The sequence below is a fragment of the Mixophyes fleayi genome, chromosome 2 (assembly GCF_038048845.1).
Source record: "Mixophyes fleayi isolate aMixFle1 chromosome 2, aMixFle1.hap1, whole genome shotgun sequence".
Lineage (NCBI taxonomy): Eukaryota > Metazoa > Chordata > Amphibia > Anura > Limnodynastidae > Mixophyes > Mixophyes fleayi.
This window is the reverse complement of record NC_134403.1, coordinates 139994097-140011428: the sequence shown is the minus strand read 5'-3', so window position 1 is coordinate 140011428 and position 17332 is coordinate 139994097. Positions and strand designations below refer to the sequence as shown.

At 38.8% G+C, this 17332-nt stretch overlaps 2 protein-coding genes across 4 annotated transcripts in view; both read left to right on the top strand.

Annotated features, from left to right (window-relative positions):
* The window catches only part of JADE3 (jade family PHD finger 3), a 56788-nt gene extending 53128 nt beyond the window's left edge, over positions 1-3660 (top strand). Inside the window, exon 11 of the mRNA XM_075200079.1 lies at positions 157-3660. Coding sequence (XP_075056180.1) covers positions 157-1043 — 887 coding nt within the window. The 3' untranslated portion in view covers positions 1044-3660. The remainder of the gene's footprint in view (positions 1-156) is intronic.
* A 5497-nt stretch (positions 3661-9157) lies between these two features.
* RGN (regucalcin) overlaps positions 9158-17332 on the top strand; it is a 30589-nt gene continuing 22414 nt past the window's right edge. Inside the window, exon 1 of one of the 3 annotated variants that reach the window (XM_075200077.1) lies at positions 9158-9256. The gene's annotated coding sequence lies outside the window, so the exon portion shown is untranslated. Of the gene's footprint in view, positions 9261-16822; positions 17097-17332 lie in introns of those variants that run through there. The other 2 variants (XM_075200078.1, XM_075200076.1) reach the window with 2 other exon arrangements.

The following is a 17332-nucleotide window of genomic DNA, read 5'->3' as shown; positions in this document are numbered from 1 at the left end:
AGATTTCACTGTTTTATTTGTTCAGATTTAACTAAATATTTTCTTTGTTGACATTGCTATTTACACCTGGGGAAACATATTGTACTCCAGTTTAATCTTATTGCTACATAAGATCTGTCTCCTTATGTGTTGTTGTTCTTTCTTTCTTGTGTTTAGGACAACCTTTATCAAGTGCTCTTGAAAATACACTGTTCTACCCTCCTCCAAGAATTACTTTGAAGTTAAAAATGCCAAAATTTTCACCTATAGACTGTAAAAACAACTCTGTTAAAAGTGGAACCAGATCTGGCCTTGTTGATTACAATAGTTCACATCATGGTGGTGGCAGAGAATCACAAAAGATGTCTTCTGAACTCCTCACTAAGCACTACTCCAGGTTTGCCTCTGAACAAAGAAGCAATGGATTGCTAGAAATTAATAATCCTCGGACAGAGATCCCAGATCCAGGGTCTCAGCAAACGTCACGTTTTAGGAGTTCAGGGAAACCTTTGTCTCTACAAGCTGTAATACATGGACAGTCCTCAAATGGAAGTGGAAAGGTACAGCATGAGCATATGAGGTCAAGCAAATCTAATGGAATATTACGTTCTGCTGGGGACAAAACTCAGAGAGACTGCTCCAGCCAAACTTCCCATGACCAGGAGTCTTTAATCACAGCTCATTTGTCTAGCCACGGCAGCTTCAGAAAGTCTAACGTGGAACAGTTTAGCAGATCCTTCAAAGAGACAACAAATAGCTTAGTTAGGACCACAGAAGATCTTCGCAATTGTGAAAAGCCTCAAAGAAGGCAATCTGCAAAAGAACGCTTGTGGAAAAAACAGCCGCTTGATTGTCAACCATCTGGGACTCCATATCAGGACAGTGACGGCTATTGTCCTGACTTAGAGTTGAGCGACTCTGAAGCTGAAAGTGATGAGAATAAGGATCACGTGCGACTAAGGAGGGGCAGCTCAAGTCGAGAAAGTCCCAACAGAGACTCCACTAGAAACAGTCGTAGTAGAAGCAAAAAGAATATGATTCCACACAGTTCAGGACAGAGGTGATAGTGCTGTCTTTAAATCCCCGAAAACACATTTCTGCTAGTGCATATCTAAATGCCAAAAATAGGACATCTAATCCCCACTGAAGTACAGTCATATGAGAAAATTTATTTAAAGTTTTATGTTAAACTTTAGGTTTTAGCAGAGGATGCTTTCCCAAGGATGTGTATGAATTATCAATTGGAAACGGACCAACCGAAGATGTTAAACAATATTCCTCCTATCTATAACTGTAAAGATGGTAGAATATGCACAATTACAGTTTTATATTCTTTGTACCACCAAAATGTTCTTAAAGAAGACAGAATATATTCATGTTGCTTAATTTATGAGGCAACAACACCTTGGACAATGATTTTGTTATGCTTTTAAATATATTGACTAGCAGGTGAAAACATTACATTTTGTTTCTGTAAATACCCAGCTTTCATTGGCTGGCTCTTAATGGCCTTTTAATGGCAATGTACAGAAATTGCTAGTTGTGCAATACATTTGTAAATATGTTACCCAGTCAAGTAACAGATGCCATTTTGTGAATATTGTTTACAAAGATGAATACCAGATGTACATTATTTATCATCAAATTCCAGTCAGTCAGCCAGAGAACATGAGGGAAGTATGGGGATCATTCACATGATCTGCACTTCCTAGGGTTTACCTATTGTAACTTATAGAACGTGGCACTGAAAATTCACACTACAATATCCTTTACTCTTTATTTCTGCTCAGAATATGTATCCCCTTTAATTCATTAAATGTCTTCCCAACAGTTGCAAAACTTCAGTTATGCGAACTACATTTTCCTCTGTCTACAAATTTTGCTTTTTATTTATATTTTCGTCACTTTTCTGTGTTGCTTTTTTTTTTTTATGAGTGGTGGTCAAGCTGCCCAGTTCAATGTTAACACTATTGTGGTAGGTATGGTGACCAATCTAAGTTTTGCCAGAGCTATGCCATGTGCAGTTATTAGGGAGCCTATAAAATGCCCTCTTTATGGTGCTTTTTGATAAAATCTTATTTTTAAGTTTTCCACAGTAAGGCCATATATGAATTAAATTAGGGCGACAGTACTTTGGAATCATGGCTGTTCCTCTAGAACATGGGAATGCTTTGTATTTCCAACAGCAGACATGCGCTTGTCATTTCACAGTTAGCATGTTTCTTTAAATATTAAACATGAAACATGAAAAGCTGCATATAATCTGTTACAGGTGTACAAAACACACATCCCCTACTCCCCCCCCCCCCCCCCCAATTAAAGCTTGAAGATTTGGTGACCAGATCTATTGACAGGCATTTGGGATTTTATTCTTAATAATCTGTCTGGCGTATTTCAACTACGGTACATAAAGGAAGTAATGTTAGAACTGATCTGATCTCTCAGCAATCTGATCATCAGACTGCATCCCTCTGTTCATGGGGTTTGTGACCCTTTCCTCTTTATGATATGACCAGTGTACAGTGTCTCTCTTTACCAATAAGCAGATTGTTTTTGTGTAAATTGCACACGTTGTTGGTTCCCTTTTCAGACATTAACAAATGATGATGTTTGTACAGTTTCACAATGCTGGGTCATGTTTGGTTCAAGGAGATCATACAAGACTAAAGAGGAGTTTCAATCCTGTGAAGTGAGGGCAGCTTTAGTTTGTTATTAACTGATGTATGCAATTTGGAGACCTCCCTTCGGTGCTTGATTGCAAAGATAAGCATTTGTATATTAAAAGATTGGATGGCCTAATATGTTTCATCAAACGTTGATGCTATAAAAGAAAACAAACACTAATATTAATGGAAAGTTAAAGTGAAATTTGCAGTGACAGATGCACTTTAAAAGTAAAAATCAACTTCACTTTAGCATCCATCCCTTTATTTGCCAAATACTATCTATACATCCCGCAAACAGCCACTGGCCTGTAAAACAGATGAAAACTAAGGACCATTTCACCATTTGGGCAGACCACAGATTTTTATTTATTTTTATGAATGAAGTCAAATTTTTACTGGAAAATGCACTCCCTTTACCCCACCCCATGTAATGTTTTCTAAATGTACATTAATATGTTTGTTGCATAGCAGCACTTGCCTTTTTATACAGATTAAACTTAATGTAAATGATTGGTAACTATTTATTAGACTTGGTCACCAATGAAGCTCTGTGAAGTCCTATCTTTTGCTTGTCTGTCTGCTTTTAAACTACCAGGTATGCATTTATTGTCCAAGCTCTGCTTTTCATTACCAACCACTGATGTCCCCAGCAGTGTTACACGGTTGGTATCTCTTGAAATTTACATATCCGAATTTCAGCCAGTAAGGATGGTAATGTTTCCTTGGCATTTGTGTATATTGCTTTATACTGCAGTTAATGAAGGAGCATCATAAAAAAAAAAAATCATGCATCTACAAATGTTTCCCTCCTGTCCATCTCTGATTATTGAAAGTCATTTTTTATGTTTAAACTTTGATTTTATTTTTTTTTGTTTTTGGGTTGTTGTTTTTTCTTTTTGTTTTACACATATATATATATATAAATATGTATATATTCAGTTTTCAAAAACGGACTGAACCTTTTCTGATGTCCCTGTTTTACAAGTACTTTTTCATTAAATTATGTATTTGGCAACCTGATAATTGAGTTTTACCCTCTTTGAGCCTGATTGTGTGCTTTACTAACACTGACATTTCTTTCACTTTAATGAGTAGTAAAAAAAAAATAAAAAAATCAACATTGATTTTTAAGGACATTAAAATGTAAGTGCCATTACCATCTCAAAAGTCTGTTAATGGGTTTTCGTTTGTAGATTTTTATATGCATTGTATGTAATACATTATAAAATGCCTAATGAATGCAAGTGCAAATAAGTTGTAAAAAGACTTAGAAAATAATTGTGTTCAGCCCCGTTTCTGTGACCATGATTGTATAACTCCCTGTATGCAGTGCTTTTATGGTATAAACAGGACAAAATAAATTTAAGGCAGCAGCTTCCAAGTTCTGGTATAACTTAAAATTTAGATGGCTACAACTTGACTACTCCTATTTAATAAACCATAAAATACACAGTGAAAAGACTTGCAGACCTGTGCATTTCACAATCTACCACAATGCTGAGATCAACTATTATGTTCAGTGGGTTGAGCTTCTCAAAGTTAAATATTCCTGTTTAGTTCATGTCAATGTTTAACCTTTGATCACAAACAGTCTACTTCTGGAAATATCAATCAACTATGTCTGGGCTTTCTCTAATAAATAAACTACATAAAAAAATCCATAAACCACATTTTATAGAATTGGTTACTTAATTGTATACATATTTGGTCATCCTAGTCAAATTGCATTCTGTATTGAATCTCTTAAGTGAAATGAAGCTAACCCAACCTCTGCGGTGTATACATTTTAAACATGAACTTTACGCACATTTTAATCTGCAGTTACTATATATTTGTTGAATTAAGAGTTTGAAAAAAACAATAGTGAATGTGACCTGTATCTAAATTTGGACACCCTGTTAGTCATTCCTTTTGTAACATATCCTTTGGCAGAAAGCACAGCATCTCCTTTTTGATGTCTAGCTCATAAATGGTTTGAGTTCTAATTGCTTGCACTTGTATCAAATCTTCCTTCCACCTAGAAAGTTTTTCCAGTGCTACTAGCTGTCACATGATCCCAAAGCATAAGTGTTACTTTCTTCAAGTGCATTTTTTATAGTTGTGGTCAAAATGTTAAATGTTTGTTTCAGCAACCTACAACACATTGTTCCAAAAGTGTCTAGCACTATACACTGGCCCCTCACACACACACATAATATTAACACATGCCTGCCGTCATTTTCAGTGAGCATTTAGTTGGAGAGGAGACTGCCGGGAACTGCTGCGCTGTCATGTGACTTTTTTTTCTTCCCATCTCGGACAAGACTTTGTTCAACATGCCTGCGCACAGAGGGGGATGGCAGCACCGTCTGGTCTGGGGACCGCTAGGCCCTAGGCAGTTGGCTAGGTTGCCTAGTGGTAAATCCTTCCATCTTAGTATTGTTTTTCATACTTAAGACATTGGCTTTTGTGATAAGGTTATAGTAAAGGTTTCCTTCTGGCAACTCTTCCATGCTGACCATTTTTGTGTTAACAACTCAGTACTGTGGGCTTCTAATCCAGTGTCGGCTAAACCTATATGGGTTCTAATCTGCATATTTGACCAGTTTATATACTGTCCTGTAAGATTTTGTTCTGGATCTGCCAGATCGTCCCTTGACTTCCACCAGCTCCTTAACTTCCATTTCTTAATGTTATTGACCTTGGAAATTCCAAGCATGAACCATTTAGAAATAGATATGTGTGATGTTAAATACTGTTGTGTCAAAAAAGACAAAAGTATTATAGGAGTGATACCATTATTGGCTAACCAAAATATAGTTGTTATATTTGCTAGCTTTCAGAGCACAGAGGTCCCTTCATCAGGCAAGTTTACAAATGAATGATCAAGGAAAAGGCAAAACATTTAAGAGATGTTACATAAAGAAATGTGTACACGGGCAGGGGGGATACATCATTAAGATGAGCTAAAGCAATGGTTTTCCTTATGAATGGAAGAGTAACAGTCCTATGAGTTCAGAGATCTGGAGTCACTTTGCTGTGGGGTGTGAAGTGTGTCCATGTAGAGGGTCATAAATCCAGGTGTCAGATTGAGCCCTTGAGTTAATGACTGGAATGTTCTTATCAGTTTGAATTCCCGTGTGTTTCTCTCTCTGTCATTTTTTAAAAGACCTTTTAGTATTAGAACTTTTAAATCTGTCATACTGTGTCCTGGTCCAGAGAAGTGTTTACCCACAGGGATGTCCAGAGACCTCCTTATTGTTGTGTCTGTATAGATTCATCCTGGATTGCAGTTTCTGCTTGGTCTCTCCAATTTATTTTCCCTCAGGGCACCTTGTACACTGTATCATGTACACCACATTGGAGGATGTACATGAGAATGTGTCAGTGATTTTATAGTCCCATTGTGTGTTGGGTATGTGTTCTGTGTTTGTTAGTAGGACATGGATGCAGGTTTTGCATTTTGAACTCCTCCTCCTATCGTTTAGCCATGAAAAGATTTGCATACTGAGGTGACATCTTATTATACCCATGGCATTTCCCATACACTGCAGGTATATGTCTTTCCCAAAAGAAAAGAAATTATGATTGAGAACAAACCTGATCAGCTGCATTGTTGGCTCCGTGGCTAGACTGTTTTTTTGGGGTTTTTTTTGAAGGTAGTGTTGGCATGCGGCTATGCCATCCTTGTGGGGTTTGTTAGAGTACAGATAATCCACATCCATAGTTGCCAGTATTGAGCCTTCTGGTAGTGGACCCAGGGCAGAAAGTTTGCAGAGAATGTCTGTCGTATCCTGGATATAGCTGTGTCTCACCAAGGGTTTAGAACATTCTCTATTGTTAGTAATTGTTAATTGCATGGCATTTGAAACATGTATTCTGCCCCACTGTCCATTGCCATTATTAAGTACCAAAACCTGTTGTGCAAATGGCAGTCCCACTCAGCATGCCCTGCTAGCAACATTCTGGTCCCTGTAGTTCTCCACAACAGCTGGGAAAGGATGACACATGTTGTCTAGGAATCATTATCTACCTGGCTCAAGTGCCTTGCCCACAACTGGTTTTAGGAAGGGGAGCGAACAGGAATTCATTAATAGAAACCCTCCCGCATTGTGCAGTCTGTTACTGAAGAATAGAAGCCTCCCTGGAATGACAGATGGGTGAGTCAGGTGGCATCTGGATAAATAACAAGTATCCGTGTCCGAGTTCTCCCCAGAAAATTTTGTTAGGCGGGTGTCATTAAGAGCAGCCGGGTTGCGGCAGTTGTAATACTTTGCAATAATAATAAAAAATGTTGGAAGTTATTGCCCACACCTGCCATGACTGGTCAGACTGTGGGGGGGTCAGTGGTCTAAAACACACTGCTGGCTGTAGTGCTCACATAGTGCCTGTTCTAATAGCAGAAACAATGGTTTATCATATTATGATAAGACTATGTTGACCTCGAAGAGCCGGGTGACAAGTAAAAACTGCCAGGAGGACCACCCGGGAAATAGGTGCTTGGCAGAACACTGCATATTTTTATACATTTATTTAAAACTGTACAACCGTTACCTGTGCTAACTTTATTGCTATTTTCAGCACTTGTTATGAATACTTCCTCTTTAGCCTCCATTATGTCTTGTCTGGTTAACTGCAGCTCTGAAACACCATATCCTTTTGGATGCATTTGATCTTTTAGCTGCAGGTAATAAGGCAGACTGCAAACTAGTGTAATTGAGTAATTTGAACAATAGCTGAGTGGGCTTGTGTTAGGCCCAATAATTGGCTGAAAAACCTCTAGTGTGTACCTATCCTAACACCCGATAAACAACCGTTTAGCCCGATATCACATTATTGTGTATACTTACACCATGAACAAGTCGTTCCAAAGTACCAATAGTCTTTTAGTTTGATTTTTCAGCAAAACTATAAATCTTTCCAACCACTTTCTGATCCTGCAGTGTGTGTGCACTCCACATGACTGTCTGCCAAGAGATAGAGTAGGAACCTGTCACTGTGTCTCTGTTGTTAAATCTAGTGTGTGCTGTAGGTGCATTAATTGGGCCATTCGTTCTGAGACTGAATATTTCATTTCAGAGTCACAGAAACTAACGAAAATTGTAATGACATTGTGGAAAAGTCAGTTTATTTTATGTGTTATAATCGGTGTGACAGGAATGACCGACTACACTGCTCTTGGACCAGATGAAGAGCACAGATTTGAAGGTAAATCATGTATAGTGTGTACACATGAATCGGCAGACTGATTGGAACTTCAGTCTTTTGTAAAATCGTTAGTGAGAGCAAATTGGTCAAACGTTTTTGTAGTGTGTAACTATCCTAAGTAACTGCACTGGCAAGGTAGACTGAGAATATTGTTAAACGTTAGTAACGTCTTTCTACATCCGCATTGGTAATTTATGGCTAGTGCGGCGTGTTTTTTGTGCAAGCTTAATTGGTTCTTTGAAATCTCAAACAGTGTAAGTATGTCTGTAATGCAAGAATCAGTGAAATTGGGTTATTATCACTCTATTACATGGTACAAGGGGTAAGCAAAGTAGATTATACCAGCACATCTTTTGTCACATTTACTTCCTTATTTCAATTTGTCGGGGTATGTAGTAATCTGATTGTAACAAGATTTTCCATGTTTCATTACACTTAACCTTTCTGATTATCTTTTCTCTTTTATATGTTTCTATATACAGTTTTATAATTGCAGTTGCAGGCAAACATTTATTTGCTGAAATTAAGATAAAAAAAAATAATCTGTGAATTGTTTTGTGTCAACACCCTTCCACCTGATTTGAAAAAAATTATAGTTGACCGTCACACAGCAGGTGAAGGCTATAAAAATATATGTAAATGCTTCTAGTTTTGAATTTACACAGTGAAATGGATTAAAATGGAACAAACTATCAACGCATTCTAGCGGGTAAATATATGAACCTCCGATTTCTGCAAGTCGTCCAGAAATCGGCAACTTTGCAGTGAAAATTTAAAGCAAATGTAAAGTTTGCCTTTACAAGCCATCGTCCCTTTAAATTTTCACTGCAAAGTTGTCGATTTCCGGCTACTTGCAGGAATTGAATGTTCAAACATTTGCATTCTAGGGAGTAAATGTATGAAGTGGGTAACACACATCTATATGCACTAATCTATATCAACCTAGTTTGTGACATGTTGGCAGCCATAGACATAAGACTATATACCTTTACAGCTTCTGTCATCTTCGTAGGTGCAGTCAGGTTAGAGCTAGATACTTTATTGATGAGTGTATCTAGCAAAATGTTAGATAGTATATGGCCTGATACAGATAATTGTTAAATCTCTGATCACATAGGTGGTGCATAGAATACACAAGAAGTAATTCTATCCTCCCTAATTTGCTGCAGTGATGAGTGTAATATTAATGATCTGGTTATAGATTTGTGCTAGTCTAGTAAAAACGGATTGCTACACATTGCCCTCTTACAGATTTTCACATTTGATCCCACTGTAACTAGAAAGTGCTGAAGTAGCCTGTTTCAGGCATGTCTCAAAGGTGCATTAACCACTGGAGTTAAATATTAAAAGACCTTGATAAATATAGGCCTGGAATTATGTGGAGTTGCAATCAAGCCACCAGAAAGAAGCTGGGACAGATTTTAGTAGGTATCATCTACTCATATGTCATGTATTGTTAATGTGTAGTGTGGTTCACATACTGTTCAAGAAACTTTTGACTGTCTTGTAGAATACTTCTGTGATGCTATTGACCAGTGTTAAATAATATTTAGGTTTGGTAGATAGTTGCTCATTAAAAACTTAACGCTTGAAAATTCAAGCATGTGATGGAGATTCCAAATTATGGACAAGGTCTTCCATCATTTTGGATAATGCCATAAATTAGTATATTGAGGTATTTGATTAAATCTGACTAGTATCTTGATACAAGGAGAAAAGGCAACAAGAACTGCATAAGGAAAATAAACTAATTTGGCTTGTACACCAGTCAATGGCTTCTAGTATTAATGTGTTTGAATGTCACATGTTCTTTCATGTAGTAATAACTTGTCATGTTTCCCTTTAATTTTGCAGAATATTCAGTTTTAAAGGATATCCTAGCCAGGACATGATTAGCAATCTATTTGGTCAGTTTTAGTTGTGTGATCTATTTGTCGTAGTCGCTGGGTTTAAAATTGCTGTATTTCCCCAGACAGAGAAAAAAGATACATATATTAATAGACATTTAGGCACAATGCCCTAATCTAAATATAGTTGCATGATTTTTGAATGGAAGGCATAAGTATTATGGAAGAAGAACCTTCAAAAGCAGTTCTCTTTAATTGTATACAAAAAGGAGGACGTTTTCTAAACCTTTGCCCTGTCTACATGTTACCCAGTACCGTCTGTAATTTGTATTTTGTTTTTTAATATATAAACTATCCAGTCTACAATTTTATATATTTTGTATATATTCTGTTCTTTATTAATACAGTAAGCCAGGGTTTCCCAAACCCAGTCCTGAGGGCTCCCTAACAGTGCAGCTTTTCCAGATCACATGTGACATAATTAGGACCACCTGTGGATCTGTTACAATGTGTCAGTCAGTAATGAATACACCTGTTCTCCATCAAAGAGATATGGAAAACCTGCACTGTTAGGGAGCCCTGAGGACTTGGTTTGGGAAACCCTGCAGTAAGCTGTTGTTTGGCATCAACTTTATCGCCTCATGTATCCCTTGAATCTTCTGCACAACAAACTTAAAAATGCACAGTAGAACATAATGCAGTATTCACAAAATTGGCTATTGTCTGCTAGTCATAAGACAGGTTAAGGCCAGTTTGCCTTCCTCTATTTTGATTGGATGCAGCTATTGGGTATAATAATTGGGGATAAACAGTACTCAAATCAATTATTATCCACCCAGTTAATATGAAAAAAAAAAAGAATCCAACTTTATTCAGGTGGTATATAAATAGTACATATGAATATCAACATAAAAACCTTATTCATGTAAACTCCAGGTCTGGAATAAGCTGCAAAAATCATGTATGAATAAAAATATTCATGAATGAAAGAAATGGATAACAAAATAAAATAATTAACGTAATATATTAAATTCTGTTTCATTATTTCAATCGACTAGCGTTGAGGTTTCTAGCTAACAGTAGACTTCTCTTCCCTCCACATTTGTTGCAAGGAAACAAAGATAAACTGTTGGTCAAAAAAGAGTACATGTAGATTTGTGTTTCTTGTTTGTATAAGCACTCCACATGTACATTGTTGTTGTTTTTTTTACTACCTTGTTAAACGTTATCTTTAATTATGTTGAGACAGAGCAGTCTACCACCTTTTAAAATTCATGGGCAATAGATTATACCTGTCATATTTCTATTACAGGTACAAATATGGAAGCAATACTTTGATGTTATGTGATTACAGCTCTTTATTTTCCCATGTGTGTTCATTTCATAAATGTCCCCAAGTGAGGCAACACATTGTACAGTTCTTCTGTGTAAACTGCTTTGGAGGATTAAAGTATCAGTTGCAATGGAGTGCTTTGTAGCTTTCCTCCTACAGCTGCCCATTAAAAGATTGTAAATTGTATTTTGTTTAGTGTTCTGGATGGAATGCAACATGAGCAAAGCTCACTGAAAATATTACAGATACTGGGATTCTTGATTATTTATATATGTAGTAGAAGAAAATTGTATGTTTCAGCAGCAAAAATTTCATTTCATCCTGCCCACAGTGTGAGCAAAGTCAAGCAAGCCATACGGATTAAGGTTTCTATTTATGAAGATGAGGCAACTGGCTATCACATCTCTTCTCTTAATTTATCAAGGTTACCATTTACCGCAGTCCCCGTAGATATTGTCGGGGATTGCAGTCTTGCCCAATTAATCAAGTGGAGAAAAGCTTTGCTTTTCCTTTCTCCTCCATCCCTTAGTAACCAACACCATCTCAGCATTGCAATTGGCATCCAATCTGCCTGTGATCCCCAACCTGGAGCATAGAGTTCAGAAAAGCAGGAGATTCTCTCCCGGCTGTCTAGGCTCCCCTCTAAGTCTGACATCTGCTTTTTTACCCTCTGACATACTATGCAGGTCTTTTTACACATATATTTTATGTATACTATATTTTTTCTGTTTCATAGATTCACTTGCTGTGACTCTGCACATCTAAATTGTATGCAGTGTGATGAATATTGAGTAACCATTCGTACTATTGCATGTTGCTAGTGGAAATCACTGAACATGCTAACATCATATCTATAGCAATTAGATTTACCACAGAATAGTCTAAAAATGGCTGATTGCCTCCTGATTACCTCTGATTGCTACTTAAGTTTTGTTGGCATCTGGGCTGAAGAAATATGCATTGCTCCTGCCCTTCACTGCTGCGTTGGGAGCACTGCAAAGCCCCATCTTCCAACACAGAAGGGGGAGATTTTCACAGTGTATCGCAGATGAGGCAAAAATTGGTAAATACCAGCCATGCAACAGAATCTATTGAAGCATTGTGCTGCAATACATAATGGTAGCTACCATAGGCTGCTACCCGCCAATGATAAATAGACCCCATAATATAAATGGCACAAATAGCAGTTAAACACAGCAACCAATCATCAAATATTTGATTTAATTAGTCTAACATGCAGTATTCGTTTATTAGTCTCTCTAAGGGGATATGGGGTTTAGTCACCCTAGGCTAATGCACCTGTAGTGACCCCCTTCCCCACAACCACCAATGTATTGGCATATAGGAATTCTCCTGAATATGAATATACAGGTGTATTCTCCAGTATTCAATTCTGTTTTTGCGCTTCTCTTGCTTGTTCTTGCAGCTTTGTTGTCTTATATTTGGCTTCTGTAAAGTTGGGGTCCTGTTTTGAAAATATGCAAAAATTGTCTTCTAATGCAAAATGTTGACACAACCTGAATGATTAGGCTCTTTAGTTCAGCTGATTGATGGCGTCTCAAACATCACATGAGACTTTTTTTTGTTTTTTTTTTAAATCAATTATTTTTATTCAGATTTTCAGACAGTACAAATACAAGATAACAAAAACAACTTAACACACCGTTCAATTTCTGTTGGCGACTACTCCTTTTACTCACATCCCCACGCTGCGTATTCCATGATGTAAGTGTCATGGACACTTACATCATGTGAAAGCAGCAGAAATTGGACAGCTAGCCTGGTCAGACCATGCACCTATATTTCTCACCCTATGTCTTAATTTGAAGCTCTCCAAATATGGACCTGGACGCTCAATGAATCATTACTTTGACTCGTAATGTAAATCCCAAATTGACTCCACAATAGCTAAGTATTTAGAGCACAACGACTCTGACCTATTGAAGGGGACTATCTGGGAGGCACACAAATGTGTTTTTAAAGGACAAACTGACCCAGCTTGGGGCATTCATTAAGAAGCAAAAACATGCTCTTAAAGAGGACCTCTTACTCAAATTAGGGATCTTAAAACTTGACATAAACTCTCCTTAGCCAATGGGATACTATTGGAGTTGACTGAAGCCAGAAATGCTCTCCATAAGCTGCTCGGAGTGAGTACGAATTTTGCCTTTAGTAAATACAGACACAAATATTTTAGGTAAAGGGAATAAGTCCAGAAAAATCTTAGCCATAGCACTAAGTGCTCAATGAGCAGTGTCCTCTATCCACTCTGTTAAGAACACTGACAGGCGGGAGAGCCATTTGACCCAGGAGAATCATGTCAGCCTTCCACTCTTACTATTCCAAGCTGTACAACATTTCCAGTACGCAGTCCCAGGCAGTCTCTGACTCTGAAAAGAAATGAATTAAAACCTACTGTCAGGATCTGCCTGCAGCCTTCTGCATTGCATGCGGCTTTGCATTGGCAGTTCCTGCCTTCTGTATTTTGGACTTGTTATATTATGTTTATCTGGCAGTACCTCTGTTTACCAGAAGTGCTGCTACTATGCCTTTTCCTTTGTATTTACTAGGGTTAACCTGTGTCACTAATTATCTCCTGCACCTGGGCGTTCCTTATATATACCTGCCTCTCTCCTTCTCCTGTGCTGATCATTGTTGTTTCTTTGCCTTCCTAATAGTTTGTTTTCCCTGCTGCTTCCGTGCTCTCGGAACTCCACATCCTGCTGCTACTCAACTGCTTCGAATATCTCTCTACCTTCCATTGTCCTACGTCTGCAGTATTCACTGTGCAGTTTGTTATATTGAGTTTGTACCATTTATCTGTATTTGATGAGCAATAAACACCTTTATGCTTCTTCACATCCCAGGCTGCATTGCTGTGATTTACTTTGAAGTTTGACACCTACCTCCAGGAGTGCCAGTTTCCAAAAATTTTCGAGACCGCTATAGAGATGCTGGATCAACCATTCTCCTTGAAGGAGTTAGAGGACATCTCCGCTAAGCCAGGCAGCCCCTACTCCTGGGATTTTAGTCTTTAGAAGCCCATATCACCGTCCTTTCCAAGGAGGGCAAGGAACCCTCCCGGTGCTCAAGCTAGCGACCAATCTCTGTTGATGTTGACTTGAAGCTCTTCACCAAAATTATGGCTAATAGCCTAAAACACTTATTACCAGGTGCGATTCACAGTGATCAGGTTGGTTTTGTCTGAGGCGCAAAGCCTGGGATAACACCATGATGGTCATAGACTTAATGTATTCAGTCAAGGGCACATGGGCTCCTACTTGACTGCTGTCTACAGATGCGGAGAAGGCCTTTGACAGAATTGATTGGCATTTCCTCTCTGTTGTGCTGGAACACATGGGATTGATTCCTGCCTGCTTCCACTGACTCTCTATAAAGGTCCCACGGCCCTAATTAAAATCAACTTCTCTCTCCAACACTTTCCCCATACAAAATGGATGTCCTTACACCCATTTTATTGCCATATGCCCCCCTGCACTCACCCCCATTTCATTGCCATATGCCCTCCTGCCCTCACCGCCATTTCATTGCCATAAGCCCCCTGTCCTCACTCCCATTTCATTGCCATAAGTCCCCTGTCCTCACTCCCATTTCATTGCCATAAGCCCCCTGTCCTCACTCCCATTTCATTGCCATAAGTCCCCTGTCCTCACTCCCATTTCATTGCCATAAGCCCCCTGTCCTCACTCCCATTTCATTGCCATAAGCCCCCTGTCCTCACTCCCATTTCATTGCCATAAGCCCCCTGTCCTCACTCCCATTTCATTGCCATAAGTCTCCTGCCCTCGCCCCCATTACAGTGACATAAGTCCCACTGCCCACACATACATTACATTGCCATAACACACACACTACATTGACAGAAGGTCCTCTGTCCTCACCCCCATTATAGTGACATAACACGGACACATGCTACATTGACATAAAACACCCTTACACTTACCTTATTCCAGCCACGCTTTCTGCACTGTACACATGGGAAGGCACCTGTCACATGGTGCGCATCTAATGTGACCATTATTATTATTATTATTATCTTTGACTTATAAGGCGCCACAAAGGGTCCGCAGGACCGTACATTTCATATACAGAAAACAGAACCAAGACACATGATACAAATATATACAAACACAGGTGACAGGGTAAAGCAAATCAGATTATATCTGACAGATAGAGAAAGGGAAAGTAGAAATCGGCAAGAAGAAGACCGAAGATTAATAAAACAGGGAAAACAGGGCTAGCGAAGCAGGCCAAGAGGTACAGAGGGTGAAGGAACTGTAGAAGGAGCACACAAGGAAAGAGGGCCCTGCTCATGAGAGCTAACAACCTAGAGGGAGGTGGAGACACATAAATGGGGGTACTAAATAGGGGAGAGAGCCAGGACAAGAAAGTTATTACTGGATAGGACGAGGCTGTGACCACACGTGGGGGGCGGGGTTTAAGATTCTGGTTCTGGGGCCACAGGAAGCAAGGACCAGCCACAACAATGCTCCCCCGCCCAGCACCCCTGATCCAGGGGGCCCCCGCTGCCCCCCCCAATCCGCACCCATGTTAGGCTGACTTTGATTGTCGGCCGGCACCCACTGATAAAGAAAAAAAAAGATGTAATGGAAAAAAAACATCAAGCAGCCTACAGTCGGCCTCATTAGGCCCCTGGCCTATCAGGAAAATTCCCGTTAGGCCCCATGGCCAATCTGTGCCCTTCATGGAACCTGACTAATTCTGTTTCGCATTGTTTTAAACAATCTGATCAGGCTCACCCTGGGGGTTGGTGAGTCTTTGTTAACCTAAGACTTGGTATCACTCTGGTATATCAGGGAAGCCCTGAAATTTCAGCATTTGTGCTACGGTAGCTCTTCTGTGGGATTGGACCAGATGGGCTAGCCTTTGCTCTTCACGTGCATTAATGAGCCTTGGGAGCCCATGACACTGTCCCCAGTTCACCAGTTGTCCTTCCTTGGACCGCTTTTGGTAGGTACTAACCATTGCAACTGCATACCGGGAACACCCCACAAGACCAGCAGTTTTGGAGATGCTCTGACCCAATAGTCTAACCATCACAATTTGGCTTTTGTCAAAGTCGTTTAGATCCTTACACTTGCCCATTTTTCCTGCTTCCAACACATCAACTTCAAGAACTGACTGTTCACTTGCTGACTAATATATCTCACACCTTGAGAGATAATGATAACGAGATAATGATAACAATATTATTCACTCACATGTCTGTGGATTTAATGTTGTGGCTGATCAGTGTATATATAGCTTTTATTTCCTTGAACATTGGTAGTTTAAAGAGCCATGATACGAAGTACTATACACAATACAATTATTATTAAAATATAGCACTTCAACGGATTTAATAAGGCCAAATCTTGTATGTGTGTGTTTTTAATTTTTTTTTAAAACTTTATGGAGGGTATTCAATTGTTGCTTTTAACGCGCTAAAACAAAAAAAAAACGAGCGCGAAAAATATTACAGTTTATACAGTAATATGCGCGTAAATACTGTTAATACGGTAGTTTACTCGCTGAATCTGAGCTGCGAGATGAAATTTAGCAGGTAATTACCGTATTAACGCTAATATTTTTAGAGCGCTCGTTTTTTTTGTTTTAGCGCGTTAAAAGCAACAATTGAATACCCCCCTATGTCCTTGTTTTCATGGAATCGCCCTTGTACGATTAGTGAACTGCTCTGTTACTCCAACAGGTGGAGTGCTTGGATAAGTGAAGTTATGTTATATTGCAGCGTAATATAAGACTTTGACCTCCCTGCTGCACAAAGTGTGACAGGAAATGTACTGATTGGCGAGTTCCTAGTTGCAGGAAGAAACAGGGTTGCTTTTCTGCTTACTTGCAAAGATTTACGTAACTGGACACCTGGTTGCTGGACTAATAGATGTAACAGAATATTACCAGTTTTCAAGACAAGCTTTAAATCTGTGGGTGTGTTACATTCAAACAAAAGGAAAAGCTGGTTGTTATTAGTTGCTGACCAGCTGAATGTGTTGCAGTTGAGATTTTCGAACCACATGTGTGATTTAAAAAAAACAAGAAATTCTGGTATGTTTTGTCAGTAACTGGCATCGCCCAATGTATTTTCATATGTTAACAATTCTGGCACATGTACTGAGTCAGTTATTACATTTTCTAATTGTGACCTGAATTATTGTAGGTTTACTACTTTTTTTTTTTTTTTTTTTTGAGGTGGTAGTTATTTTTTGTTCAAATTGTTTCAACTTATTTTGGCTATAACTTCTGATGCTTGTTCATGCATGCTTCCACCTTCAGATGATTTT